The sequence below is a fragment of the Telmatherina bonti genome (genome assembly GCF_933228915.1).
Source record: "Telmatherina bonti genome assembly, chromosome: 13".
Lineage (NCBI taxonomy): Eukaryota > Metazoa > Chordata > Actinopteri > Atheriniformes > Telmatherinidae > Telmatherina > Telmatherina bonti.
The window spans coordinates 40,220,963-40,233,770 of record NC_136611.1 but is presented as its reverse complement, the minus strand read 5'-3'; the positions used below and the strand labels follow the sequence as shown (position 1 = coordinate 40,233,770).

At 46.2% G+C, this 12,808-nt stretch overlaps 1 protein-coding gene across 1 annotated transcript in view; it reads right to left on the bottom strand.

Annotated features, from left to right (window-relative positions):
* Window positions 1–217: 217 nt before the first annotated feature.
* Window positions 218–12,808, bottom strand: part of LOC306764586 (rap guanine nucleotide exchange factor 1-like) — a gene marked incomplete at its 5' end in the record, with an annotated part of 13,780 nt that continues 1,189 nt past the window's right edge. Inside the window, 9 exons of the mRNA XM_079251760.1 lie at window positions 218–803; window positions 876–1,016; window positions 3,391–3,488; window positions 3,574–3,675; window positions 3,969–4,047; window positions 11,635–11,729; window positions 11,875–11,959; window positions 12,037–12,225; window positions 12,350–12,436. Of these exons, the coding sequence (XP_079107886.1) occupies window positions 668–803; window positions 876–1,016; window positions 3,391–3,488; window positions 3,574–3,675; window positions 3,969–4,047; window positions 11,635–11,729; window positions 11,875–11,959; window positions 12,037–12,225; window positions 12,350–12,436 (1,012 nt within the window). The 3' untranslated portion in view covers window positions 218–667. The remainder of the gene's footprint in view (window positions 804–875; window positions 1,017–3,390; window positions 3,489–3,573; window positions 3,676–3,968; window positions 4,048–11,634; window positions 11,730–11,874; window positions 11,960–12,036; window positions 12,226–12,349; window positions 12,437–12,808) is intronic.

The window sequence follows — 12,808 nt, the reverse complement described above, 5'->3', positions numbered from 1 at the left end:
AGATTGACGTGGTTGCAAAGCAGCAGGTTTGTTAAAGTAAATCATCAAAAGACAGGATTTAAATTAAAAATAAACTCATGCATACATCCTTCACAAATTCAACATAGAATATCGGCTAACATTCAACAATTCATGACTGAATAAACGTTACACTCCCATCTTCTGTAAACACTTGTTTCATCAGTGATGCATTTTTGGGATTGAGACGTGGTCCCATATTGTTGGGTGTGAAGGATTATGGACAGAAGGAATTGGAGAGACTAGCAGGCTGAAGTACTTTTTTAAAAGTTGCGAGCCTCTTGTGGTGCAGGTAAGTGTGTGATTAGGTTTGTGCAGGACAAAAACATTAAATAACACCTAGCTTCAGGGGAATATTTCTTGGCACTAGGCTAGTCTATATCGGATTTAAGAACAGGATTAAGAGTAGTCCAGATATTTTTTTACCGATTAGCAAAAGTGATATTACCAGCCCTGACTATCCCCATGTGAGCACTAGTCCAATGTGCAAGCAGTTCATTTCAACTTAGCACCAAGTTTATCTCCCTTTTGCTGTGCTACAACCGGTTAGTCATATGGCTGTCCATGTCAGCAAAAGATAACTCAGTCTGTCCGGATCTGATGAAACAGTGGTCTCCTGTTCTTCCATGGTTGGTTGGCAGATGAGATGTCATCTCTGACTGACCCGAGGGGTGTTCCTTGGGCGGATTCTAAGGGATAGTTCCCACAAAGCCTCCTCTGCCAGGTGATCACTGAAGTCATTGAAGAACGATATGATGTCATCATCAGGCTGCAGAGAGTAACGCCTGCAGACAGAAAACACTCAGTACATGGTAATACTACACCGGATACTACTAACAGTACAGCAGGCAACTGACATTTGTTGGTAGCTCCTCAAAGTGTCCAGGATGTTGAACTGCTGCCAGCGTTTGGAAAAGTTCACGTTTGAACCCTGTGAATTCATCACGTTGTCAGGGTTTCCCAGGTGGACAAATGTCAAGTCCTGAAGAATCAAACCCCTGAAAAGACAGAAACAGCTGGTTTAACAGGGTACTAACCTGCAGACAAGTATGTTGTGATTTACCTGCAGGAAGGGCACAAGTCATCATTAACCTATAGGTACGATAACTGTAGTTATTGACCTGAAGGAATACACAGGTACAGTATACTTGTATTTATTGACCTACATGTAGGCTATATATCTTTCTTGATATATGTATGATTATATGCTATTTGTGCTCTGCATGCCACCTCAGGGAATCAAAAGCAATCAAACAATCAGGATTGCCATTAATGACATTTTTATTTTCACTGCTTTGTTGAAAATCCTCTGCAGGCAACTATTGGAACCCATGTACATCATAAGGGTTAGGGAAGGTTTCCTCTTTAGTGACACTTTGCCTTTACTGCAACTGTGCACAGTTGCTACCTGTCCTGGGCCTTTCTGGGCAAGTGAAACTTGGTAAGTCATGTAAAGATATGATGACTGACTCAGCCATGGCCAAATGTTCCTCTTCTTTATGATGCTATGTCTAGTTTTCTGAGCTTTAGTGATGAATACTCATCAGACATGTTATTTATCACCTAAACGCATGTTTGAGTTTTCCAGTAGTCTCTATGTTCGGTTTCCATGGCGACAGAAACGATTGGTTTTAGAGAGTTTTTTCTACTTGGAGATTTTAGTGACATCACGGGGGAGGGGCTCAGTGATTGGTCATCTTCTCCAGGTTGTGCGCGTTCAAGAGAAGAAAGCCACGCCCACCTTCACTGCTCAGTATAACTACTCCTAGCAGCTGACCAATCAGACGCAGTCTGCAGGACATGGGGCGGAGCTTCCTCTGTTTGTTTGTTTCTGGCTGATCTGAGAGCATCAATACAACATGAATGGAGGGGTTTGTGGAAAATGATTGATTATTCCTAGCCCTTCTGGACTTGCATTTTAAAATAAATTAGACTGAAATGTGCATCATGGAGACATTTTAACCTGTTTAACCTTCTTTAGAAGGTTTTGGCTTTTAAATGACGTACACAAATTAAAGCTAACAATTGTGAGATTTTATCTGAAGTGAAATCATCACCGCAGATGTTACTATTCTAAAGTAACTGAAGATAGAACATGAGAAATTTTTCATATTTTTTTCCAAGAACCGCCTGACCGTAGACCCATAGTGACCATTGCATTCAGCAAACTTATGGGAATACTGTTTGGGCTGGATGAAAAACCAGAGCCGGTGCACATGGTGGTCCAGTCTGGTTTCCTGGGAACCAGACTGGCTAAAAAGCCACCAGCTCCACGGCCTACATCATGGACGTTGTCTCCTGCTCCACGACCCACACCAGCACCCAGATCCCGTCCAGCGCGGCAGGCTCCCGCTCCTGTAAGGGTCCCGGAAAAGGATGACCCTCTGATTTCTGTGCCCAAGGATGTCACTCCTCTATCCCCAGCTCCTCCTGAGTCCTGTTGTCCAGGTCTCCCGGCCGATCTCTGGAACTAAATCACCTGCTGCTCTTTGTTTTGCCCAGGTCCCTCCTCCCGCCAGTCTCTGGACTCTTTTTGTCTTTTTTGTCTGGTGGCTTGCCCTTGAGGGGGGCGGGTGGTACTGTCATGATGTGAGTTTTGTATCTTTTGTTCTGGTTTTCTGTTTTAGTTTGTAGTCTTCCCTGTTTAGTTTGCTTGTGTCTTGTTTAGCCTTTGTTCCTGTTCATGTCTTGTTTGGTTGCCCTGCATTTATGCCACTTGGTTTTTGTTCCCATTACTGGTCCATTGTGTTTGCTTCCTTTGGCTCACGTGTCAAGTTTTTTGGATTAAATTGTTTTGGTTGTTCATCCGACCTCCCGTCCCTGCATGTGGGTCAACACCTCAGATCTTGACTGTCTGTCTGTCATGGATGTCTTTTTGAGTTTACAAGCTGACCAGTTTGCTTTTTCATTTCTAAGAATGTACAAAGCTTTTGTTTGGTAACATTCCTAGAATTTCTCTGATGGAATTCTTCTTTTTCCAGCCTAAGGATAGTCTGATTCATGTTTGAGAGCTCCTTTGCACCGTTTTGTGGTTTTACAGAAATAGATTCTAAAAGCAAATGCCACACTCATCCCAAATTTTTATTTGCTTGACTGATGATGGATTAAAGAAGGAATAGCCTATAAGGCACATCGAAAAAACCTTTGGAGATGAATTACTTTTTGTTCCTTAAAGAGGTAGCCACATAGTATATTCCTAAACCTTTTCTTCAATTTGGATGGGAATACCTTCAAATTAAAGCTGAGAGTCCACACTTTAAGCCCATATTGATTAGATAACTGTATCTTAAATATGTTTAGGTAAAAACATTAAATAATTTATCTAAGGCTCCAAATATATATCAACCTGACTACCTGTGGTTATTGACTTACAGGTAGGGTATGCAGGGAGGCTCCACCTCAGCCAAAGCTGCTCTGTAGGCTCTGAAAGAAGATGAGCTGTCGATCAAAGAGCTGAACTCCTCCAGAGTCTGAGAACGAACCAAAAGAAAAAACCTTAAATAAACCGTTACAAGCTGACCAAAGGCTGAATGAAACTAATGATCCCAAACCGACCTCAGAGGTGCTTTTTTGCCATTCAAGGCGCCGCAGGGGGGCCGAGTCCAGTGCTGACAGAATGGATAGATATGAATTGAAGTTATTCAGTTTCCGGAGATGCTGCAGAAACCCAGTACAAACGCAAAAGATGAGAGCAGGGAGGATAAAGTTTCACATAAAACCTGTAGGCATGAGGAAAACATGGAGGGCAGACCTTCACATGGAGGTTACCATTCCATAAATATCCAAACTTGTTAGCATCATAAAGAGTAGGACAGATTTCAGGATGTGGAGTCTTAACAGATTTACAATTTTAAAACGCCGACTTATCCAAATGTAAAATGTAAATCAGTCCAAATGATGTTTCTCTGCTGCCAAAACCTGAAACACATCATGTCAGAATCATGCTTTACCTTCATGATCTTTAGGAACTTCAGCAGGAGCTTCTCTCTATCCTGAGCTTTGTCTTGGAGGATGATGACTGATCGGACCCTGAAGTAATACACATGGTTGATCACTCATCAAAAGTGATTAATAACCTCTTCCTATCAGGACTTCAACATCTAGATATTTAAACTGTTAGTGAGTCTTAGAAAAGCTTTGTGTGGATTTATCTGTAAACAGGTTTATATCATGAGGGTCCAAGTTCAGTTCTCAAGATCTACCATCCTCTAACCTTTTGATGAATGGTTTCTCTCCCACACCAGAATCAGATAGCTGAATTCCCTCTTACGTGGGTCATCCTGTCTGCCAAGGCCGAGTCTTACTCGTGTCATCTGGCTCCGCCAAGGCCGAGTCTTACTCGTGTCATCTGGCTCTGCCAAGGCCGAGTCTTACTCGTGTCATCCGGCTCCGCCAAGGCCGAGTCTTCCTCGTGTCATCCGGCTCCGCCAAGGCCGAGTCTTCCACGTGTCATCCGGCTCCGCCAAGGCCGAGTCTTCCTCGTGTCATCCGGCTCCGCCAAGGCCGAGTCTTCCTCGTGTCATCCGGCTCCGCCAAGGCCGAGTCTTCCTCGTGTCATCCGGCTCCGCCAAGGCCGAGTCTTACTCGTGTCATCCGGCTCCGCCAAGGCCGAGTCTTCCTCGTGTCATCCGGCTACGCCAAGGCTGAGTCTTACTCGTGTCATCCGGCTCCGCCAAGGCCGAGTCTTACTCGTGTCATCCGGCTCCGCCAAGGCCGAGTCTTACTCGTGTCATCCGGCTCCGCCAAGGCCGAGTCTTACTCGTGTCATCTGGCTCCGCCAAGGCCGAGTCTTACTCGTGTCATCCGGCTCCGCCAAGGCCGAGTCTTCCTCGTGTCATCCGGCTCCGCCAAGGCCGAGTCTTCCACGTGTCATCCGGCTCCGCCAAGGCCGAGTCTTCCTCGTGTCATCCGGCTCCGCCAAGGCCGAGTCTTCCTCGTGTCATCCGGCTCCGCCAAGGCCGAGTCTTCCTCGTGTCATCCGGCTCCGCCAAGGCCGAGTCTTCCTCGTGTCATCTGGCTCCGCCAAGGCCGAGTCTTACTCGTGTCATCCGGCTCCGCCAAGGCCGAGTCTTCCTCGTGTCATCCGGCTCCGCCAAGGCCGAGTCTTCCTCGTGTCATCCGGCTCCGCCAAGGCCGAGTCTTCCTCGTGTCATCAGGCTCCGCCAAGGCCGAGTCTTACTCGTGTCATCCGGCTCCGCCAAGGCCGAGTCTTACTCGTGTCATCCGGCTCCGCCAAGGCCGAGTCTTACTCGTGTCATCCGGCTCCGCCAAGGCCGAGTCTTCCTCGTGTCATCCGGCTCCGCCAAGGCCGAGTCTTCCTCGTGTCATCCGGCTCCGCCAAGGCCGAGTCTTCCTCGTGTCATCCGGCTCCGCCAAGGCCGAGTCTTACTCGTGTCATCCGGCTCCGCCAAGGCCGAGTCTTACTCGTGTCATCCGGCTCCGCCAAGGCCGAGTCTTCCTCGTGTCATCCGGCTCCGCCAAGGCCGAGTCTTACTCGTGTCATCCGGCTCCGCCAAGGCCGAGTCTTCCTCGTGTCATCCGGCTCCGCCAAGGCCGAGTCTTACTCGTGTCATCCGGCTCCGCCAAGGCCGAGTCTTCCTCGTGTCATCCGGCTCCGCCAAGGCCGAGTCTTCCTCGTGTCATCCGGCTCCGCCAAGGCCGAGTCTTCCTCGTGTCATCCGGCTCCGCCAAGGCCGAGTCTTACTCGTGTCATCCGGCTCCGCCAAGGCCGAGTCTTACTCGTGTCATCCGGCTCTGCCAAGGCCGAATCTTACTCGTGTCATCCGGCTCCGCCAAGGCCGAGTCTTACTCGTGTCATCCGGCTCCGCCAAGGCCGAGTCTTACTCGTGTCATCCGGCTCCGCCAAGGCCGAGTCTTCCTCGTGTCATCCGGCTACGCCAAGGCTGAGTCTTACTCGTGTCATCCGGCTCCGCCAAGGCCGAGTCTTACTCGTGTCATCCGGCTCCGCCAAGGCCGAGTCTTACTCGTGTCATCCGGCTCCGCCAAGGCCGAGTCTTACTCGTGTCATCCGGCTCCCCCAAGGCCGAGTCTTACTCGTGTCATCCGGCTCCGCCAAGGCCGAGTCTTACTCGTGTCATCCGGCTCCGCCAAGGCCGAGTCTTGCGCCACCTACACGTACCCCAGCCTTCCATCTCTAATTTCCTTGAGGACAATCTCTGCCTAGCCCGGCCCAGATTTACCTCAAACTCGTTCCAGTAACTCATTTCAGTATTCTGTTTATTACATTCTTCGGACAAGATAAAACTCATATCATCAATAGACTCACCAGAGCACCGGCATCTTTCGATCAGCTAAGATCCCGTCAACCAGACCCAGCTATTAGCTAGCTGCTAACGTTTACAGGATGCTCAAAATTACTCCGCTCACCTCTCCATCCCACACAGGTTGTGTCGGTTGTTCACGGCTGGCCGAAAAAATAGCTGAACTGGAGTCACGGATATCAAATCTGCATCAGATTCGAGAAGCTGAGATCCTGATGGACATCATGGTTATCTGCGATCTAAAACCGAATGTCTCCGTGCCCTGCCGTCCGGCACCCGTGGATGCCGGAGCAGTGTTCCCTGACGAGGCTCATATTGACAGTCATCCCGCCGATGGGATCCTTCCACAGTCCCCCGATCCAGAGACCTGGTTGCATCTCGGAGCTAAACTAAAGATCCCGGTTTGCGCCACACTAAGCCAACAGGAGCCCTGGTTCCATGACGCTCCATGGTGGCAAAAAGAAGGCGTCGCTCCAGTGCACCTCCACCAAACGACATCCCCTGTTACAACAGGTTTGACGTTCTCAGTTTTGCAGATGTACCCCCCTTAAGCGACGGTTCTCAGTCCAGCAGCTCACCGGCACCACGGTGCTTCCCCATGCCCGAGCGCCTCAGTAAGGCTCACAGGTCCATGCCGTCCTTTAACCCGGCTCCGAAACAAACTCACCGCGCTGCTCGACCCGCTACATCACCACCACCACCTCAGGTAAAGCCTCCGTCACACTCCTCTCCAACAACTCTGATAATTGGAGACTCAGTTGTGAGAAATGTAAGATTGCGCACCATAGTTAGAATCGTGGCGATAGATACTCCAGGGGTCGTAGTCAGATACATTCCAGGTGCCAGAGCAGGCCACATTGAATCTTACTTAAAACTGCTGGCTAAAGATAAACGTAAATACAAGAAGATTATTATTCATGTTGGGGTAAATGACACCCGGTTACACCAATCAGAGATCACCAAAGTAAATGTTGCCTCAGTGTGTGACTTTGCTAAAACCATGTCAGACTCTGTAGTTTTCTCCGGACCCCTGCCAGACCTGACCAGCGACGACATGTTTAGCTGTTTGTCATCCTTTAACCGCTGGCTGTCCAGGTGGTGCCCAGAACAAAATGTGGGCTTTATAGATAACTGGAAAAGCTTCTGGGGAAAACCTGGTCTTATTAGGAGAGACGGGATTCATTCCACAGTGGATGGAGTCAGTTAAACCCATGACTGTTCAGGACTGAGACTAGGAAGCAGAGTTGTAGTCTCACATGCTTTTCTGTAATCTCACCCCTGTCCCCCCCCTCCCCAAAACCCATAATGATGGTATCTGCCCCCCCACAACCCATAATGATGGTATCTGCCCCCCAACAACCCAGAAAGAATAAAACAGATAGCACGGGTGGAGTAACTCATGAAAACAATTAATCTAATCAGACAAAACAATAAAACCATTAAATGTGGTTTATTGAACATTAGATCTCTTGTGTCGAAGTCTCTGTTAATCAATGACCTGATTACTGATCATCATATTGATCTATTCTGTCTTAAGGAAACCTGCTGCAGCAGGAGGATCATGTTAGTATTAATGAATCGACTCCACCAGATTGTCTAAATGTTCATGTTCCCAGAACTACAGGTCGAGGAGGAGGTCTGGCAGCTATCTTTAAATCAGAATTATTGATTAGTCCTAAATATAAAAATAGTTCCAATAGCTTTGAACACCTGACTCTTAGTCTATCCCACCCAAGGTGGAAATGAGAGAAGCCACTTCTCCTAGTAGTAGTCTACCGTCCACCTGGATCTTCCTCACAGTTCCTAACTGACTTCTCAGACCTCTTATCAGACTTAGTGCTGAATACTGATAAAGTTATTGTTCTGGGGGATTTTAACATTCATCTTGATGATGAACACGACAGTTTAAACATTGCCTTTAACTCTATATTAAGTTCAATTGGATTTTCCCAAAATGTCCACAGACCGACTCATTCTCATCGTCACACTCTGGATCTTCTTCTGACATGTGGCATCAAAAGTGATCAACTAACAGTTCCTCATAACCCTGTTCTGTCTGATCATTTTTAATAACTTTTGAGTTTACTTTACTTGACTACACAAGGGCTGAGTAGAAAATTCATTCTAGTCGATGTTTGTCAGATAGTGTTGGTAACAAATTTAAGAAGTCTATTTCAGCAGTATTTCCTCCAACACCATGTGTTAACCTGACAGGAAACACCCATCCGAGCTTTACTCCAACACAGGTCCATGAATGTGTTGCTAGAATGACAGCTTTAATGCGTATAACACTAGATAATGTTGCTCCTCTAAAGAAGAAGAGAACCAGTCAGAAGAAGCAGCCCGGTGGTTTAATTCCCAGCTTCAAGCTTTAAAACAGACATCACATTCATCTGGCTTAGAAGTGTCATGATGTGTTGTTTTTGTGTTTCTCCTTAGTTTTGGTTTCCTGTTTTGGTTTGTAGTTTGCCTTGTTTAGTTATCTGGTCTCTCAGTTCTATGTTCATTAGTTTCACCTGTGTTCAGTTAGTTCACCTGTGTCACCTATGTCTAGTTTGGTTCAGTGTATTTATAGTCCTCACTGTTGGTTTTCTTTGCTGGATCATTGTGTTTGAGTTAGTCTCCTAAGTTCCTGTGTTGAATTAAAGCAGTCTAAAAACGTGCTTCCCTGTGCTGTCATCCCTGCATTCAGGTCCACACCTTCACCTCCCATGTCGCCAGCGTGACAAGAAGAGTGTCGCATAGTCTGGAAAGAAAGTTTAATAGTGTATAAAAAGCCTTGCGTGTGGCTAGAACAGCTTATGATTCATCATTGATAGAGGAGAAGAAGAACAACCCCAGGTTTCTCTTCAGCACTGGAACCAGACTGACTAAGAGCCATAGTGCCGTTGAGCCATCTATTCCTTTCAACCTCAGCTGTGACGACTTTATGAGTTTCTTTGTAAACAAAATAGTTTCTATCAGGAAGGAAATCAGTAATAACCTGAACACTACTAATGGTATTTCATCTGCAGCAGCCTTAGAGACGTCTTTAGAAGCTGATTGTCATTTGGACCGTTTCTTGCCTGTACAGCTCTCCGAGTTAACCAACATAATAGCTTCATCTAAACCTTCAGCCTGTGTTTTAGACCCCATCCCAACCAGATTATTCAAGGAAATATGTTTCCTAATCAAACCATTGCTTGAAAAACCAACTCTGGATCCAGGAGTTTTAGCTAATTATAGACCAATATCTAATCTCCCCTTCTGGTCTAAAATTATGGAGAAAACAGTTTCAACCCAACTATGTTCCTATCTGAGCAGAAACAATCTGAAGAGTTCCAGTCAGGATTTAGAGCTCATCATAGCACAGAGACAACACTGGTGAAAGTCTGATGATCTTCTCATGGCCTCAGATGAAGGACTTCTGTCTGGACTCATTCTTTTAGATCTCAGTGCTGCATTCGACACTATTGATCACAATATTCTGCTACAGAGGCTGGAACATGTTATTGGGATTAAAGGGACCGCATTAGACTGGTTCCAGTCAGATTTATCTGATAGATTTCAGTTTGTAAATGTAAATGATGAGTCTTCCTCACACACCAGGGTACGTCATGGAGTTCCTCAGGGTTCTGTACCAATACTTCTCACATTATACATGCTTCCCTTAGGAAATATCATCAGGCAGCATGGTATAAAGTTTCATTGCTGTGCGGATGACACTCAGATCTACCTCTCCATGAAGCCAGATGTAACCAATCAGTTTCTTAGATTACAAAGATGTCTTACAGACATCAAGACCTGGATGACTCTGAATTTTCTCCTTCTAAACTCAGACAAGACAGAGGTTGTTATCTTCGGGCCTGAAAAACTTAAGACAACATTATCCAGTTATGTAATTAATCTGGATGGCATTAATCTGGCCTCCAGTACCACTGTGAGAAATCTTGGAGTCATTATTGACCAGGACTTGTCTTTTAGCTCACATTTAAAACAGGTTTCTAGAACCGCCTTCTTCCACCTGCGTAATATTGCAAAAATTAGGAGCATCTTGTCTCAAAGATGCAGAAAAATGAGTCCATGCCTTTATTACTTCCAGACTGGATTACTGCAATTCCTTACTTATGGGTTGTCCCAAATATGCCCTGAAAAGTCTCCATCTGATCCAAAATGCTGCAGCGAGGGTTCTGATGAGGACTAGCAGGAGAGATCATATTTCACCAGTTTTAGCCTCTCTACACTGGCTCCCTGTTAAATCCAGGATCAAGTTTAAAATCCTTCTCCTCACATATAAAGCTCTCCATGACCAAGCTCCATTGTACATAAAAGATCTTATAGTTCCATATATTCCAAATAGAGCACTTGGCTCTCAGGCTGCAGGTTTACTGGTGGTTCCCAGAGTCTCAAAGAGTCCTATGGGAGGAAGGGCCTTTAGCTATCAGGCTCCTCTCTTATGGAACCAGCTCCCACCGTGGGTTCGGGAGGCAGACTCCCTCCACACCTTTAAGATAGAGCTGAAAACCTTCCTTTTCCAAGATTCTTATAGTTAGGATATGAGCATCTCCTGAGTTGGAGTCTGCATGTACGGGACCCAACTGTCCAGGTTCTGCTCATTGCTCTTATAGTTATGGGTAGTCTAGCCATCCATTACTTATGTAGCAATGAGGATGTTACCTGATGCACTGAGAAGCACCTCGCTCTATTTCTCTAATATATTAATGTATAAATATATGCCAATATAGCCGTCCCTAACTTATTTCTCCTTTTTTCCGCAGGTCTTCCTGAATAAGTGCAGTTGTACATGTTGATCTGTCTTTCCTGTCCTCTCCACCCCAACCAGTCGAGGGGTTTTCTTCCTGTTAAAGGGGAGTTTTTTCCTTCCCACTGTCGCCTCGTGCAGCTCAGGATGGGGGATTGGATCCAAGTCATGACTCGATGCAATCAGTTGGTTTCTATTATAGGATATGTATGAACTGGCTTGAAATGATGTGTATGTAAAGTGACAACATTGTTGTGAAGTGGCGCTATACAAACAAAGTTGAATTGAACTGAATTGAATTACGCGTGTCATCCGGTTCTGCCAAGGCCGAGTAAGGAGCCATTCATTTGATTCAGGTGTGTTGGACAGCAGTTGCATCTAAAAGCTGCAGGATGATAGATCTCCAGGACCCATAAATTCTGGTGAACCAAGTGAAAAAGGTCTTCAGCTCTCTGCTTAATGGCTCCCTGCCTCAACAGATGCCTGTCTGTTGTAGACCTGTTAAATTGAGCCATATGTTGAGATTCAGGAACATCAGAGACATACAGGGCGGTGACCTGGTGGACGCTATAAGGTAATGGCTCAGCATTTTACCAGAAAGAGACATTGTTGAAGTGTTGAGTGAATGCTGTCAGGTTTGGACTCTTATCCTCATTCTGCTCTTTGGACCACAGCAACACTTCTGGAAGCTGGATGGGTAAGACAGCAGGCGAGACAGATGGGTCAAATCAAAAAGTGAGACAGAAAGATCTGACGCAAACATGTGTTCCAACAACAGAGGAAGACAGCAAATGTACAAATGATCAGTGAGACACAGAAAGCTCCTGTCGGTACCTCGATCTTGTAGAAGAGTTCAGAGTCCAGCAGAGTCAACTGTTCAGCTAAATCCTGACTCCCAAAGTCCAACAGAGTTCCTGGTCTGTCAGATGCATGGACAGTCAGGTGAAATATGAACCAGCAAGTGGTATTTTCATCCAATCAGGTGACACTTGTTACCTGGCAGAAACACCCTTGGCAGCAAGAGGACAGATGGACTGATGGGACCCAACCAATTGCCACCTCTTCTCCATCTTCGACAGGATGTTTGAGTGTAGCTGGTGGGCTGGTCCCAGCTTTCCACCAATCAGAAGGCTGGACACCATGTCCATCAGCAGCAGCAGCAAATCAGATTCCATCTCTGTGGCACTACACACACACACACACACACACCACATAGCTTGTGACATGTACAGATCCGGCTGATTCCAGTCTGGAACCTGTTTCACATGCCAAATGGGATCAGACTTTTGGTGTGAGGTGTGTTTCTCACCTGAGGTCTTCCACCACTCTGACCAGCAGCTGGAAGGTGTTTTTGGCAGCGGTTATGTCTGCAGGTTCCTGTCGTTCACACAGGTGCCTGTATGTGCTGATGGTTAAGTACTTTTACTGCAAACAATCTGGATCATCAGAGGGACGGCAGTCAGGGTTCGGGTGTTCATCGACATAAAATAAATAAAGTAATTCCTGCTCAAACAAATGCTCTAATGGTCTCTCAGTGCTTTCATCTTTTTTTAAACAAGTGAAAACTTGTACCAAAGTGACAAAGAAGCACAAAATGACCGGACCCCTTTGGTTTGCTCTCTCTGTTTAAGCTGGGAAGTAAAGCGCGTCCGGAGGCTTTACTTCCCAGAGAAGGACTGGAGATCACCAGATGTGCAGAAGGTTTTCCTATGAACGCTGGCTGAAGTGTTTCTGATACTTTGTTCCATGTTATTCTCCAGGACTTTAT